Source organism: Phoca vitulina, unplaced genomic scaffold (genome assembly GCF_004348235.1).
Source record: "Phoca vitulina isolate PV1807 unplaced genomic scaffold, GSC_HSeal_1.0 scaffold32, whole genome shotgun sequence".
NCBI lineage: Eukaryota > Metazoa > Chordata > Mammalia > Carnivora > Phocidae > Phoca > Phoca vitulina.
In genome coordinates, this window is record NW_022589735.1 from 3,014,249 (window position 1) to 3,030,849 (window position 16,601).

The following is a 16,601-nucleotide window of genomic DNA, read 5'->3' on the forward strand; positions in this document are numbered from 1 at the left end:
GAGCATAGTGTAAGGGGAAATGAGTGAGGCTGCCCCACCTCAAGGTGTAGAGATGGACTTAGAAGCCACAATGCCTAGGATCAGATCCCTTATTATCCTGAGCAAGTTTTGTAACCTCTCCAGACCTTCTTGATAACCCTCTGAGGTATGCACTGCATTGTTTTATTGATGCATGCTGTTTTAACTTTTCTGAAAAGGGATGCATCTTTTTGTTTTGTTTTGTTTTATTTATTATTTTTTATGTTTATTTATTTATTAATTTTATTATGTTATGTTAGTCACCATACAATACATCATTAGTTTTTGATGTAGTGATCCACGATCCATTGTTTTCGTATAACACCCAGTGCTCCATGCAGTACGTGCCCTCCTTAATACCCATCACCGGGCTAGCCCCTCCTCCCAGCCCCCTCCCCTCTAAAACCCTGTTTGTTTCTCAGAGTCCATAGTCTTTCATGGTTCATCTCTCCCTCCAATTCCGCCCCCCCCATCATTTTTCCCTTCTTTCTCCTAGTGTCCTCCATGCTATTCCTTATGTTCCACAAATAAGTGAAACCATATGATAATTGACTTTCTCTGCTTGACTTATTTTACTTAGCATAATCTCCTCCAGTCCCATCCATGTTGATGTAAAAGTTGGGTATTCATCCTTTCTGATGGCTGAGTAATATTCCATTGTATATGTGGACCACATCTTCTTTATCCATTCATCTGTTGAAGGGCATCTCGGCTCTTTCCATAGTTTGGCTATTGCAGACATTGCCGCTATGAACATTGGGGTGCATATGGCCCTCTTTTCACTACATCTGTGTCTTTGGGGTAAATACCCAGTAGTGCAATTGCTGGGTCATAGGGTAGCTCTATTTTTAAATTTTTGAGGCACCTCCACACTGTTTTCCAAAGTGGCTGTGCCAACTTGCATTCCCACCAACAGTGTAAGAGGGTTTCCCTTTCTCCACAACCTCTCCAACATTTGTTGTTTCTTTCCCTGTCCATTTTTGCCATTCTAACTGGTGTAAGGTGGTATCTCAATGTGGTTTTGATTTGAATTTCCCTGAAAAGGGATGCATCTGACAGCTGACAGGGTCTCACAAACTCCAGGGATTATTTTAGCTACTGAGGAATTGGGAGAATGTTCTAGGCAGAAGGGTGTCAGAGATTTTTGGGGACCTGCAAGAGCACAGAGGAATCAAACAGAGATGAATTCTCTCTAGCTGGGCCAGGCTTGCCTCCAGTGCTGCAAACCAGCATTGAGGTCTTCCCTGTTAGAATAAGCTCCATGAGGGCAGGGGCTCTATCTGTCCCATTCAACGGTTGTGTCCCAAGGGTCATCTAGCTTGGCACAAAGGGTCTGCTCCATAGCTGATTGTTGAATAATGAAATGAAGATTCTGAGTTTGCCCCCTCATCCCCAGTGACTTTTCACAGATGCATCCATCCCTGGTAGTCTCTGTTCCATAATCCTTGGGCACCTGATTCCATTTTCCCCACAGGACCACAGAGCTGGGTCCAGACAGCACCTCACCCCATTTCACCAGGCGTCCTGTAAGCAGCCATCACTCTCTGATGTAGAAAGGGCCTTAGTGTTCCTGGATGAGGACCAAACATGTGACTCCTGGTGCCCAAATTCTATTTTACACTCCATCCTCATCATGGGTCCCGAGTCCTGTTGAGCCGTTTGGTACCACGTTCAGGGAGTCCCACTTGTCAGTGTCTTCCGAAGCATAGACAGTCACAATCATAAATAATTAGCATGATTTCCCATTTTAACATATTGCTGACTATACATTTCATGGGAACGAGCACTAGAGTTCATGAGAACAACAGATACTGTGTATAAATGAATTAGGAACAGCTCATTTACATGAAAAGGTGACTTTTTCCTAGTGTGAGATTTCACGTGGGAGATGAGGGAAACGCAGAGGGCAGGGTGGGAGGTGGCGGTGGTGGGGCTGAGTGCTCCGGTGGGTCGGAGGGAACCTTTGACATCAGGTAGTGCTTGTTTCAAATCCAGGCTCTTCCATTTACTCGCTGAGGGATCCTGGGTGAGTGGTTACACAACTCTGGGACTCAGTGTCTCCATCTGGGAAATGGGGCTTATCGTGGTGCCTACTTTATAGGAGGTTGTTGTGAACATTGTATTAGATAACACATAGGACTGTAGTATCTGTGACATGTCCAGTGCACATCAGCAAATGTTCCTAGTAATGTCACTGTCCTGGTTTTTTTTTTTTTTCCTCTGTGGGCAGGACTTTGGCTCCCTCTGCTTTGTCCCTAGGTAGTTACTTGGCCACTAGTCTTTTCTGATGATTATTTTCATTTATTTGTGAGGTATTCATTTGCTTAAAATCAATTTCTCCCAAGCTGGGCTGCCCATACACCATGGCTCTGCATGGGGGGAAAGAGAGCAAGATGGTATGTGTGTGGGGTGGGAATGGCCATGGGGTATGCAGGGAGATGGAGTGAGCCTGGCTCAGCTGTATACATATAATCAATAGGAGAAATCGACATCTTCGTAAAAGTTACAGGCCCTGCTGGGTGAGCTCTTTTCAGTGGTGCCAAGAAACACGCCTATTTCATTTGTCCTCTTCTTGGGGCCGGGATATGTTCGCCCTCAAAGCAGCAGGCAGCCTGGGAATGGAGTGGTCACATCATCCCTCATTGTTTCCAGCTTCCATCCGTGGAGGGTTTGGGGGTGAAGATACCGACAGAAACCTGGGAGCTGCTTTGCTTTTGAGAAGGGAAGGAAGTAAACACATTGAGCCATAAGCATTCACTGATTCACTCAGTATTTATTGAGTACCTCCTAGGTACCAGATGTGGGGTCAGTAGCAAACAAGACAGACATGCCCAGACCTCTGTGCCCTGAGGGTCTGGTGGAGGATGGACATTTTACAGCTGTGATGAGTGCAGTGAGGAGGCTGGGGTCAGGAGAGCCTCTTCTGAGGACTTGGCATGAAGCTGTAATCTGAAGGGTAAGCAGGTGCTGGCCAGGAGAAGGGCAGGGAGTGAGGAGAAGCATCCAGGCTGTAGGGAGCCCCCACAAATAGGCCCTGGAGTGGAGTGGGGGGGCAGGTGATTAGAGGGAAAGGAGGAAAGGGCTGGTAGCGTCCAGGTTTAGCAGGGTGTAGAGGGAGTCATGGTTAGGTGCTTGATCTTCATCCTGACAGCACGGGCAGGTCAGTAAGGAGAGAGAAGCGGTCACGTTTCTACTGAGAGGACCAGTCTGGTGCCCGTATGGAGAGTGAATCACATGTGTCTAGCAGAGAGGCAGAGACCCTTGTAGGGGGGCTCTGTGCGGTGCAGATGAACAGTGGTGGGGGACCGGACTCTAGAGGTGTAGCAGGGGGCAGAGTGGGTGCACCGGGAAATACCGCAGAGGTAGACTTGACATATTGGTGACTCATTGAAAGTGGGGGCTGAGGAGGGAGTCAGAATGACACTGGCGTTTGGGGTGGTGCTGGTTCTCCTGAGGTGGGGACACAGGTGGGGAGCAGGTTTAGTGAGGAGGCATGGCTCAGGCACTCCGTTTTGGACACTGAATTTAAAGTGGTGGCGAGATGGCCAAATGGAGATGCCACGTAGGAGGGAGATAGGAGTCTGCAGCTAAACATAAATCTGGGTTGATGACAAGGTGAGTATCGCAAGCACCTATTTTATCCCATGGAGCCCAGTGGGTGGTTCTCATTCTAGCCAGCAGAGCATTATGGAGTGGGAGCGACACTTAGAACTTTCCACTATGAGATCCACCTTCCTCGTTCTGTGACCTTCAGCAATTCATCTGACCTTTCTCTGCTCCCCTATCCTCAGCATAAAATGGTGATAGTTATGTCTGCTTCAGAATACCCAGGAGCACGTGTCTGAGGATCCATTAAACTGAAAATAAAACATGTGGAGCACTTTGGAAATAAGAACTATGTTAAAACAAGGAGTTATTATAGTTGTGCGTAAGCCAATGAAAAGCAGAAATATAGCCCCAAGGCTCAGTATTGATTTTGGTCCTGGGTACTTCCTGCAGCCGAATAAATCTGACATTTCTGCCCTCAAGTGCTGGCTGTGCTGACGGCAGGTCTCCAGCTTCCAGCCTCCTTGCCCCTGTTCCAAGGTTACGTCCTTTCTCAGCTCTGGCCAGATCTAGCATCCCCACACCTGCCCGCGGTGCTCTGGCTGCCCTTCCCACACCGGTGGGTGGTTCCAGGGAACGTTCCAGTTGTGAAGTTGGAGACTGGCCAAGAGCAGATGCCCTCTGATTAAACTGGGGACAGGCCCTGCCAGAAAGGCAGAGTTTGGATCTGCAGGACAAGGGATTTAAGGGCTACCAAAGGAAATGCCTCTAGACAGTTTCCAAACTTCTGAATGCATGAAGGACTATGGAATGTGCTTGCTTCATTCATTCATTCATTCATGGATAAATATTTATTGAGTGCCCATTGACTGTCAGACTCTGAGATAAGCCTGGGAATACAGGAGTAAAAAAGATGCTATGTATAACCTCCTGGAATTAACATTTGGACTGGGAAAGAGAGAGACAAAGGAACCAAATACTCTTACGGGACAACCAGGTACAAGGCTAGAGAGTGGTGATGCAGCTGGGCTGGGGAGGGCCTGTTTTAGATGAGGTGGTCAGGGAAGCCTTTCCTGAGGGGGTGACACCAAGCTGAGATCGGACGGCTAAGAAAGAGCTGACCTAGGAAGGGTAGGGAGAGTGCATTCCGGGCCAAGGACCTGGCCAGTGCCGAGTACCTGTGGTGAGAACATGCTTGGCATGTGTGCAAAACCATGACAAGGAGCATGGCAAGAATCCAGGGACTGGGAGGGAGGGAGAGAGGCCAGATGGAATAGGGCTTCCTCAGTCATGGGAGGGAGTTTGGGTTTTTTGTTTTTGTTTTTTTTTTTGGTGTCACAGTGAACCATGGAATGTTTTTTTTTTTTTTTTTTTTTTTTTTTGTTGGGGTGATCTTTGGATTGTTTTTTTTTTTTTTTTTTTTTTTTCCAAGGGAGTGGTTTCTGTTTGGAAGTGATTATCCTCAATGGATAATGGATTGGAGGGGAAAGGAAAGAATCAGGGAGACGAACCAAGAAGCCAGTGCAGTCCTCCAGGTGAGAAGCAGTGGCTGTGGGCCCAGGGGTGCCATGTGGGTGGACTGAAGTGGATGGATTGGAGGGGTGGTGGGCAGTGGAACGGGTCAGCTTGCTGATAGACATGAGGTGAGGGGCGAGGGCAAGGAAGAGACTGAAGATGCCTCCCAGGTTTCTGACCTTCGCAGCCATGTGCATGGGATTACATTTACTGCAATAGGGAATCTCTCAGAGCACAGGTTCACGGAGGGAAATCTAGACTCTTGGTTTCACCTGGCCCAGTCTGACACACCCATGGGTCATGTGGACGAGATGTCAAGTACGAAGTTGGACATACAGCTGAAAGTCACCAGACCCTTCGAGGCTGGAAATGCAACTGCAGAATCTCTGCACAGGACTGGAGAGGAACACCCAGGGACACGGTGTAGACAGAGCAGAGGGCCCAGGCCTGAGCCCTGAAAATGACCGGTGGGCATGGCCAGTGGGGAGTGGGAGAGCCAGCAGGGCTGGTGCCACAGGAGCCTCAAGAAACCTCTCAGAGGCCAAGAAGGGGAGGACTGAAGAAGGGGAGGTCTCCCACTCAGTGTGATGACTTGGAGGAGGTTGCTGATGGTGACAAGTCACTTCAGTCAGTGAGGATGAAAAGCACATGAGAGTGGGTGGAAGAAAGAACTGGAGCTGAGGAGGCAGAATGACATTTGGGGACAACTCTTTGGAGAAGTTTTGCTGTCAAATTGGGCAGAGAAATGGTGAAGTGGCTGCTTGGTTGGGTTTCTGTGAAAACTAAGAAATGCTCTCTCCATCATTTCTAAACCTCTTTCCCACTCTGATCCAGCCAGGACACGACCCTGAAATACCGAACATATTTCCATGATAAAATAAACTGTGGATGACATGTGGTCCCCAATATATAGCTGTGCCTCCACTCCTTTTTCTCCCTCTCAAGAATGCTTCTAGGAATGTAAATCAGTCAGAGCAATGTTGGGATAAGCATCTGCTACTTTTTAGGAAACATCACAATCCAATTTCCGCACATGAAACTACATGCAACCAAATTAGTTGTGGCACAACTTATATCTGAACACACCACACAGGTTGGGGAATGTTGGCTAGGTGTGGTCCCAGGCCACGGCTGGGTGCCATTCATTCATTCATCACCTATTTTCTGAGCACTCGCTGTGTGTCAGGAGCATGGTTCTGGGCAGGGGGGGCAGAGGTGAACGAGCCAAACGTGGCCTCCATCCTCCCCTCGCTGCAGCCAGGTGGGGAGCACAGACATGGAGTAAGGGATTTCAAGTGCAGGGAGCTGACAGCTGGAGAAGGGTGTTCTCAAGGAGAGCCTCACTAGGGTCTTGGCCTGGTCCACAGGCTTAGCAAGAGTTACTGTGAAGAGGTCAGGATGTATAAGCTACAGGGGTGAATTAATGAAGCCCATGTTGGGCTGGGTGTGGACCGTGGCCCAGGCAGAAGTGAGCACCCAGTGCTGGGGAAGCCTATCCCCACTGGGGTCTGTACCAAGACCAACCTGTCCTAGAAGTCAGGGAAGGAGGAAGGAGTGGCCTGAGAGGCAGCCGGAGCGGAGACCGATGTGCAGGGTCTGGGGGCTTCACTCAGAGTTTGGTTTTTATCAGGAAAGCGACGTGAAGGGTTTTAAGTGTGTGTGTTGAAGGAAGAGGGGCGAAGGTATCAGACGTGTTTTAAAAGAGCACTCGGGTGTCTGGGGAGTGGGGTGTGGTTGTACAAGAGAAAGGCAGCAGGTGAGTGTCACCCGTATGCACACAGGGCACTGTATTAATTCCTTTCCAGCCCTGTTCGACCAGGTGCTGGAAACCAGATGGTGGGGGAGGAGGAGGTCAAGTGCAGCGCCCTCCCCCCACTTCCTCCCCTCCCTGTCTGTGTTCTGTGTCCTCTTCCTGAAACCTGGTTTAGTTTTCCTCTTTCTCCTTCCTGCCCTCGAGGAAAATCCAACAGGCTGGTGCCAGGGCCAGTTCTCAAAGGATGGGAACACAAGCAGACATGGGCTTCTCTGCAGAAGAACACCAAAGGATACGCACAGGTCCGCCGTGGGGATACAAGGATGTAGAAATTATAGAAATGGAGGTCGGACGGACTGTTTTAAGGGGTTGACAGCAGTGGGCATGGTAATGGCGCATGGGAGTGCAGAGACGCAGGTGGGCACACGACCAGGAATGGCCAATGCAGAAATACTCTCACCTGGGGCGGGGGGGGGGGCTCCTAAGGAACGCTGATTCAGCGAGTCTGGCGCTTGAGGCAGGAATCCGCATTTTTAAGAAGCCCTCTCCTCCCCCGACCTAGGTGAGGCTGACCTGGGTGGCCCGACGACCTTCCTTTTGAGACTGTCTAAACGCTGGCCGGCTTCTTGGCCTTGTATCCTCAGTCGCCTCCGCTGGCTGTCCGCTGCTTGAGCCTGAAAGCTTGTTTCAGCCCCGCACTGAGCTGTGGATAACCACGTCCCAGGCCGCCCGCCCAGGGGCGGCGCGGCTGTCGGGCGGGCGGCACGGCAGCGCGAGGCCGCCAGGGGTCGCCAGAGGCCTCGGCTCGTGCGCTCGGGCTCCTCCGCCCGCGGTCGCCGCGCCCGAGCGAGCCGGAGAGCGAGCGGAGCCAGAGCGCTGCGGGCTCACAAAGCGGCCGGACGCGCGGCGGCGGGTGGCAGGAGCTTAGGAGAGCGACGCGGCGGATCAGCCTCCTCTGCGACCGCGCCACGCGAGCTCAAGCAACTCGGACGCGCGGACCCGGGCCGGCCCCCACGGTACGTGCCCCGCGGAACCCCGCGCCCCAACTTGGCGTAGTTGGGACCTCCCCGCGACCACCGGGAGGCTGGCAGGGGCAGGGCCTGGGGGTGTCTCCGCGCGCCCCTCTTGCCGAGGCGGCAGGGCGGGCGAGGGGGACCCTCCACCTCCGCACCCCGCGCCCCGTTGGGCCAGAGCCTGGGCTGCTGCTCGGAGCCCTGTTCTCCCCCTCCCTACCCCAGAGCTCTGGGCACCGTCTATAGGAGTGCGGCTTGCCGACCCGGGGCTCCCCGTTTTTGGGGAGGGGTGCTGAAAACCCTGATCTGAGAGTAGCGGTCTGTGGGGCACCCGGAGAATGGGCGACAGGGGTCCTCTATAGTTTGGGAGCAGCCCCTAATTTGTGACGCAGCCTCTTCATTTGTAACTAAGCCCCCCATTCGTGAGAGGGGTCCCCGGGTCTCTAGATCCGCGACAGGCGCCCCGGGGTGTGCGGGGATGACCGTGTCCCCGCGGTGAGAGCCCCAGTCCCTGCAGCCCGGGCGGGTCGCGGAGGCGCCGAGAGCGCGGTGCGGCGCGGGGGGCTCGCCTGGCCCTGCCCTCCCGCCTCACGCCCCTGCGTGCCCCCTGCCCGCAGATGCCGGCGATCGCGGTGTTGGCGGCGGCGGCCGCGGCGTGGTGCTTCCTCCAGGTGGAGAGCCGGCACCCGGACGCGCTCGCCGGCGGCGCGGGCCCCCACAACGGCAATTTCCTAGACAATGACCAGTGGCTGAGCACCGTCTCCCAGTACGACCGGGACAAGTACTGGAACCGCTTTCGAGACGTGAGTACCGCTGCTGCTGCCAGGCCCTGCGGGGCCCGGGAGCCTCTCAGGGAGGGGGCCTCTGGGGCGGGGTGGAGCGGGGATTGGTGCAGACCTGCCCCCGCAGCTTGTCGGTCGGGGTTCCTAGGCTGCCTCTTGCCAGAGAAGAACTTTAAAGACAACTTCGAAGGCTTGATGCTCTTTGCCTGCGACCTGTGGTCCAGGTGTGTGTTATCATGGGACTGGGGGAGGTGACTGACTGACATGGTATGAACAGCAAGCCGCTCGGAGAGAGCCTTCCTCAGGCCCTCCGTTCCCCTAACGTTGGTGGCTGACTTTACCGAGCGCCCTAGAGAACCTTCCTGGGGCAGCAGTGATTTGGACCATCTCTAGGCTATGCCAGAAGAGTCCTGCAGATGTTAGGCTTGGGGCTGAGCCCGGCTGGTTTGTTAAGAGAGACAGGTGTTCTAGGAGCTTTGGAGGGTCATGGCAATGGGCCTCATCAAAGGTTGATGGTAGTGGTGTGGGGGAGGTGTGGTGGTTTTGACCCTCGGTTTCTTAGGGGAAAGGGAGCAGGCCACTTGTGGAGTCCGGCTCCTGCCCTGAAGAGGAGCCTGGGTGGCAGAGGATTGCTCTTCTGGGGGAGCCCCGGGAGGCACATGTGCTGCCCGTTTGCCCCAGGGCTGCTGCTGCCCAGGTATATCCCAGAGGATGCAGGACAAGAAGCACCTGGCATAGTGTTTCTAGCAGATGGCAACCGCTCGGGTGCTACGGGGGCTGCTGACAGCTCTTTCAAAGGCTCTCCCAGGTGGCTGGGGCCATGTGCCTGGAGGGGACCTGGAGAGAACTTGTATGATACTTCACATGAGGATTTCCTGCCCTTGAGAGAGACCCGCACCACAGAGCCCCTGTTCTTGTCACAGGGCTCTTTTAGGTGGGAGATGTGTGGGAGGCACCCTCCCTTTACTGGATTTGTCTAGCCCCATTTCTGGTAGCCCCAAACCCTTGCAGGGGAAAAGTATGAGGAAATCCAGTGAATCCAGATATTTTCTTGTACTTTGTGAAGGGCACCTCTCCAGGTCCCATTCCTGAGGAGCAGGTATGCCCATAGCCTGGAGTGAGGGCTTTTCCCTCCTCTCTCTGCTCCTCCTCTTCCTCTCTTTAGTTGACTGTGGGCTGCTTCTCTTTGAAAGGTGCTTTCAAACGCATTCAATGAACTTTCACAGTTATTTTGAGCTTGACTTATGCAGCGACCTTCCTCTGTGCTTCCCCCAGGCACGAGATGCCTGGCGCACCTCCCCCTGTCCCTGACCTGCTCTGTTAACCATCTTGCATCCCCCTTTCTGTTCAGTTCGGAGGAGTCCTGCACTGACTATTTGCCTGAGGCTGAAAAAGATGCTGACTGCCCAAAAGGTGCCCCCAAAGAAGCATTCACTCATGGACTCAATAGGGTAGAAATAATTTTGCTTTTTAAAATTTGTTTTATCATTACATTTTAGATAAAGTTGAGGGACAAGGCAGATGCTTACCTGGGCTAGGGGTGGAAGAATTGGGCCAGGTGGAGAGGAGAAGGACACCTTTGCCGATGCCTTGGTTAGAGTGGCACCTCGGTCGGGTTGAAAGCAGCTGCGTTTGTTGGCCTTCAGGGCGTGGAAGGGTTTACTGTGCTTTTGTGTCTGCTCAAGAGTTTCTTGTCTTGGTGTATCATAAGCATGACATTATCCTTATTTCCCATTAAGCTTTAAATTTTTAGAAGTTGAGTTTTTCTCCGTTTCTCATCTTGCTTGCAAATGGTGACATTTTTTTATCCTTGGGTCAGTGTTTTCCAGAACCTGACTGATCATGAGGCTCCTCTGGGGTGTTTGTTAAATTCTAGCACCCAGACTCCTCCCCTGGAGAGCCTGATTCCATACTTTCAGAATGATTGCTGGAAAACTCTATTTTAAACAAACATTCTCGGTAATTCTTACAATGTTTAGGAAAGACTGCCTTAAATATTGTAAAAATGTCTGAAGCTTAATAAGAAGAGAAATGCTTCTATGTTCAAACACACTGCTTTTTTGTTTCTGGAGAATTTTAGGTGTTAATATTTTTACCAGCATATATTCTTTTAAAATGAATATTTAATCCAGCATACCATTAAAAACATCTCAAAATGTTAAAAAGTCCCAGACAGGTTTTATCATCAACCATTTGATATGTTTCATGGGATCTTGTGAGACCAGCTGTGGCTAGTAACCTCTTCAAAGTTGTGAAACTCAAACTAGATGCTCCTTTACTCCACCTTCAAGCATCTTCATTGGGTCATTTACTTGGAGTAACCAAAAAGCCTCTGTTCCCTGCGTCCAGGCAGTAAAAGGTTGCTTGCTCTAAAAACCGGATGTTCAGCGGACAGTGGACAAAGACCCAGCTAATGGGGCAGTTGCTCAGCCAGCCCGATTGTTTGCACTGAGCCAGGTCTTGCTTAAGGTTGACAAAGCTTAGCTTCTCTGTTAGTGTGTTGGTTGTTTTGTTGAAGCCACTGATAACTTACACAGTGTCCTGAGATTACTGTTATGATGCTTGTCAATATTTGAAAGTCATTGTGAAAGAAAGCTTGTTGCCTTTCCCCTGACTTGTCACTTTATTGCACTCAGGTGAGAGAGATTTATTTTTTAATTTTTAAAAAATTTTTATTTTTTAAAGGTTTATTTTTGAGACAGAGGGAGAGAGAGAGTGAGAGAGGGAGAGAGAAAGAGCAAGGGAGAGAGAGGAGAGGCAGAGGAAGAGAGAGAATCCCAAGCAGACTCCCACTGAGCACAGAGCCTGATTCAGGGCTTGATCTCACGACCCCAAGATCATGACCTGTGTTGAAACCAAGAGCTGGTTGCTCAACCAACTGAGCCACCCAGACACCTGGGGGAGAAAGATTTAGAAGTGACTTTTGACCTTGTGAAACTAAAAACTAAAGTCTCCTTTTAGAATGTTGATGATACCCTTTGGTGGTTGTTATTGGGCTCACTTTGAAATGGAAATGATAGCAGGCTGTGTGCTCCATGGTCCCCTGCATTGAGTGCTCTGTGACATTGTCAGGGATGACCTGAGAGCCACTACTTGGCACTTTGAGGTGGTCCTGTTGCTCAAGGTACACACTTAATAACTGTCTCCTTTACAGAAACAAAACTTTCAGAACCACTCCACGGCTTGTTGCCTGGAGTGAGCAATCCAGGAGAAACAGAACAATGTTGAGATGTTTGCTCCCAAATGTATTGGTGGTCTGTTTGGTCATCATTCTTTTATAAAGATGAGCAGTTGGGATGTTTTGGTCAGATGGAGACTGAGACTTTTGCACAAATACAGTATTGAGAAGGGGTAGATGAAGAAGGTAGATGTTTGTATTAGGTTGTACAATAATTTCTGGCTTTTTGCTGTCATACATTTAACTTCTCTGTGGTTTGAGATTGAGGGGTCAAGATGCTACAGTCATTCTCTGGATTCTTCCTCAGTGTGATTTTGGTCTCCACAGTCATTCCTCTAAGGAAATTTTCCTCTGTTCATTCTTATATTTATTTGCACATTCATTCCCACACCTATCTGATTGTCTAGTATATGCTAGGCAATGTGGGCTGTAAGCGTGCACAAGGTAAATAATGTCATCTCTTCTCTCAGTAACCTCTTGTCTACTGGAGGAAATCCTTTGAGGCTTTCATGCATTTCTTTCTTACTTAGTTTTTTTTTTTAATAAGTTTTTTCTTATAACATTTGTACATTCTGGTTGTAATTAAAAAATTAAAACATTGCAGAAATAGATAATACCTAACATTAACCAAGCACATTGTTTAAGGTACTTTACATATATTATCTCATTTAAAATTCATAGCCATCCTAGGAGAGAAGTACTATTATTGACAGTTACTGGGAGGTTGAGGCTGTTGCCCCAAGTTACAGAGCTGGGCTGTGGAGGAGCCTGGACTGGACCCAGGCAGTCTGATTCCAGATTCTCACTGTGCATTGCAATCAGTCAAGAGTGGAGTGGATTTAGGGTGTGAGGCTCCTTTGATAATCACATTGTAAGTCTTTCCTACTTTACATCTGAGGGCAGTGAAGAATCTTAGTTTGAGACAAAGTGGAACGGAACACAGGTAGATATGGCTTACTGTAGAGGTCACATCAGGGCTTATCTTCTGCTAATAATGAGCTTCTGATTTGATTAAAATAATATTGTTGCTTACACCAAACATGACATTTTCTTTCTTTTGCACACATGAAACTAGACTTGACATTTAACTCCAGGATAATTACCTTGAGCAGGTCTGAAGAATCAGAAACGTTGCCTTGGCTGGCATTTATTTTAGTCCGGAGTGACCTGAGTTTGTAATTCTAATGAGACCACAAGGACCAGCCTGCATTCTTTCTCCTCTTGATGTACACTCTGTGGGATTTGGTGGTCTCCGTAGCAGAACTGGGGTGGCAGTGAGCATCTGATCTGCTTACTTGATCTTAACATCTCAGCTGTCATGAGTTTCAAGGGCAAATGGGGCTTATTGATAGAATAGTGGCTGGCTCAGTCGGTAGAGTTGGTGACAAGAGAGGTGGTATGGCTTAGTGGATCAGTCATTAATCTGTCACCACAGAAACTCGGCTTGTGATAGAGAGTAGCAGAAAATCATTTTGATTAAACGAGTTCAAGGAGACTTAAATGAGTTTGTGATCCTGACTCTCTTTAATGAACCCACTATCTTAAATCCCCTGTACTAAATGACCACTGAAAGAAATAATTATTTCACAGGAATCATTGTAAAGAGACAGTTTGGGAGTCGGTAGGCCTGAGACCATTCTCATGTTTTTTGTCCTTACCTTCAGTTTGTCCTTGCCATAGAAAATCTAGTTCTTGCCTGGCAAGGATGGGAGAGCTTCTTGCCCCAGTTGACCTTCCTAGGCTGAGTTCCCCTGCCTCTCCTGGTCCTCTCCCAGTCCTGCCCTGTAGTACTTCTGCTGAACTGGATTGCTGAGAAGATAAGTCCTCTTCTCTAGGCTGATGAGATTATTTTCAAAAGCAAGAAGTGGTCCCAAATGGATCATGGGGCCTGTGCTACTTCCCTAGAGGAGTGGTACCTAATCATTAACTCAACTCTTTTATCTTGCTTGGAGAGAGGCAGTAATATTAGTAATTAAATATTTTATAATAAATCATATCTTTTTTACCTAATGTATTTCACACCAAACACACTCAGTATCTAAACTTGAACACTTTCAGGAATACTCTTTTTACCTTTCTTCTGGTGAGGTGACTATAAATGTTCCTCAGGAAATTCCTCAGACCCAGGCTCACCGTGGATCTCTTCCCAGCCGAGGTAACTACAAACAAAATAAATTTCCTGTAAGGAATTAAACAATTTGCCCAAGGTTACAAGTATTTTCTTACCCTATTTCATCTAATATGAGATGCCATTACTTTTAAGATGTACCGTTGTTGTGTACTTCTAAGAAAGAAGACAGTGCCCAGAATGAAGAATTTAATAGACCCTTGGGTAAAACTGGGACCCCAGAGGACTACCCGCTCACTGTAAAGGTAAACAAGAAATGAACCCACCATGCAGAAAAAGGAGCGTAAGGTGACTTGCATGTCTCCACCTTGGCCCTGGTGAATGGAGGGAAAAAATTTGCCCCTGGCATTTGAGCAGGCTGACTCAATGCATACTACCATGTGGTCTCCATACCTTAGTTAATTAAATTTAAGGGAGTCCAATTATTTGTCTTCTCTGAATCCTTGACTTTTCATTTGTTAAGTGGGGATAGTAACACTCTTATTGGTGGGGACTCTAGATTTCAAGTAACTGAAATCTAGTTCAAGCTGGCTTAAATGGAAAAGAAAACTTACTTGCTTTATAACTGAAGATTCTACTGATAAGCTATGACTTCAGGTAAGGTTGGATCCAGACACTCCCCCATCCCCCAGTCTTTGGGCTTTCTTTCCCCTATGTTGGTTTTGTTCTCAAGCTCATTGATTCCACGTGGTGGCTCATGGCAAGTACAAATTTATATCATCATAAAGTTTTTATGTCTCAGTAGTGCCAACAAAATTCCCAGAATTGAGACTTGTCAGATTTACCTGTTTTTATATACCCATCCCCAATCAATCACTCTGGACAACTGGGTAGAATATGCTAATTGTTCAGGCCTGGGACCTGGGGCTAAAGTGGTGTGGGGGCTCCAAGAATCCTATGGTGGAAGGGAGGTTGAGGGGTAGTTCCTTAAGGGGACATGGATGTCCAGTATGTTAGCCAACCTTACAGGGCTGGCATGAAGAGTAAACTGGCTACTACCTGGGAGGTTCTTAGCAAAGTATCTGGTGTAATAAATGCTGAACAGGTGGAGGCTATTTTTTAAAATATTAACAAAACTCCTATAACACTTTATGTATTATTCCTCAATTTTAGTTGTGTATATTTGTATTTTAGCTTTTTAAATCATTGGATGTTTCCTGAAGTCAGAGCCTGAGTCTTAGCATGCCTGGCACAGAGTAGGTGGTGAATAAGCATTGTGTTGACTTGAATTTCTTCCTAAGCACACCTCTTGATGTATTCCTGGGAAAGAAAGCCTATAGGAGAATTACAGACATGTGTACTTTTATAGTTTTTGGTGGGTGGAAATTCTACATCCTACACATGCTGCAAAACATTTTTTGGGGGCAGTTCTAATCTCTATCTGTAAGCTGGGACCTTACAACTTTATAACCCTTTTCAGGATACACTTGTATAGAGCTCAGTGTTCCCAGACCTTTACCATTAAGCCTAGGACAGAAGGCTTCTCAGTGAGTGAATGAATGAATGAGTGAGTGAATGAATGAATGAGTGAGTGAATGAATGAATGAATGAGTGAGTGAGTGAGTGAATTATTCTGGATCAGGACTTTCCATACCTTCAGGATGGAGACAAGTTGTTCTTTGCAGAGGTCTGGCCCCAGTAAGTCATGCTAGCTTTGGACACATGTCTCATTCTTTTAGTAATTGATAGTGATTATGGATACCAACAGATGGGGGTGCTGTTGAGAGTCAGGGCGAATCTGAAAAAGAAACCCAACGCCCATGCAATTGGGACACAACTCTTTGAAGCTGAGTCCTTTCATAGTGAAGAGCCCATTCTTTGACCTGAGTTCACCTTGCAGTCTTGCCAAGTATAAGCTTGGGTCTTTGGCCAGAGCATTACTTTCCTCATCTATAAAAGTAGAGTGATCATACCTACTTGTTGGGTTTGGGGGAGGATGAGTGACATCATGATGCAAAGTACAAAGTAAGGCACTCATGATCTTTGAGTGGCTGAAATACCTGCTCCTCTGATTTGCTTTCCGAGGGTCACTTGTCTTCTGTCCTGTGAGTGAATTGTTGGCACACAGCTGCAGATGTTGTTTTCTGTGTCATGTCTTAGGGAAATGTTGGGGAGATTTGTTCCACTATCCTTGAGCCTGTCTTCATTCCTTGCCAGTCTGGAAGGCTGTGTGAGGTTCCATATGGTCTCTTCTCTGTTAATTTCCAGTTGCAGCTTCTGGCACAGAAGACTTTCCCATTATATTTTCCATCATCACTGGACCTCCTGAAACTAGCAACTCATCATGATGTATATGAGAGCGAATTTGTGCCCAGCTGTGCCTGAAATTCGAGTTATGTGAAGGGCTCCCCAGGGAGCCCTGTTGTGCCAGCTCAGCCCTGATCAGTATCACTTTTTTAAAATTTTATTATGTTAGTCACCATACAATACATCATTAGTTTTTGATGTAGTGATCCACGATCCATTGTTTTCGTATAACACCCAGTGCTCCATGCAGTACGTGCCCTCCTTAATACCCATCACCGGGCTAACCAATCCCCCCTCCCCCCTCCCCTCTAAAACCCTGTTTGTTTCTCAGGTCCATAGTCTCTCATGGTTCATCTCTCCCTCCAGTTCCCCCTGCCCATTTTTCCCTTCCTTCTCTTAATGTCCTCCATGTTCTTCCTTA

General features: G+C 48.5%; 1 protein-coding gene across 2 annotated transcripts in view; it reads left to right on the top strand.

Annotated features, from left to right (window-relative positions):
• The first annotated feature begins 7,652 nt into the window (after positions 1-7,652).
• SPOCK1 (SPARC (osteonectin), cwcv and kazal like domains proteoglycan 1) overlaps positions 7,653-16,601 on the top strand; it is a 525,232-nt gene continuing 516,283 nt past the window's right edge. The window contains exons 1-2 of one of the 2 annotated variants that reach the window (XM_032425035.1): positions 7,653-7,848; positions 8,463-8,648. In XM_032425035.1, the coding sequence (XP_032280926.1) occupies positions 8,463-8,648 (186 nt within the window). In that variant the 5' untranslated portion in view covers positions 7,653-7,848. The remainder of the gene's footprint in view (positions 7,849-8,462; positions 8,649-16,601) is intronic. The other variant, XM_032425034.1, reaches the window with a different exon arrangement.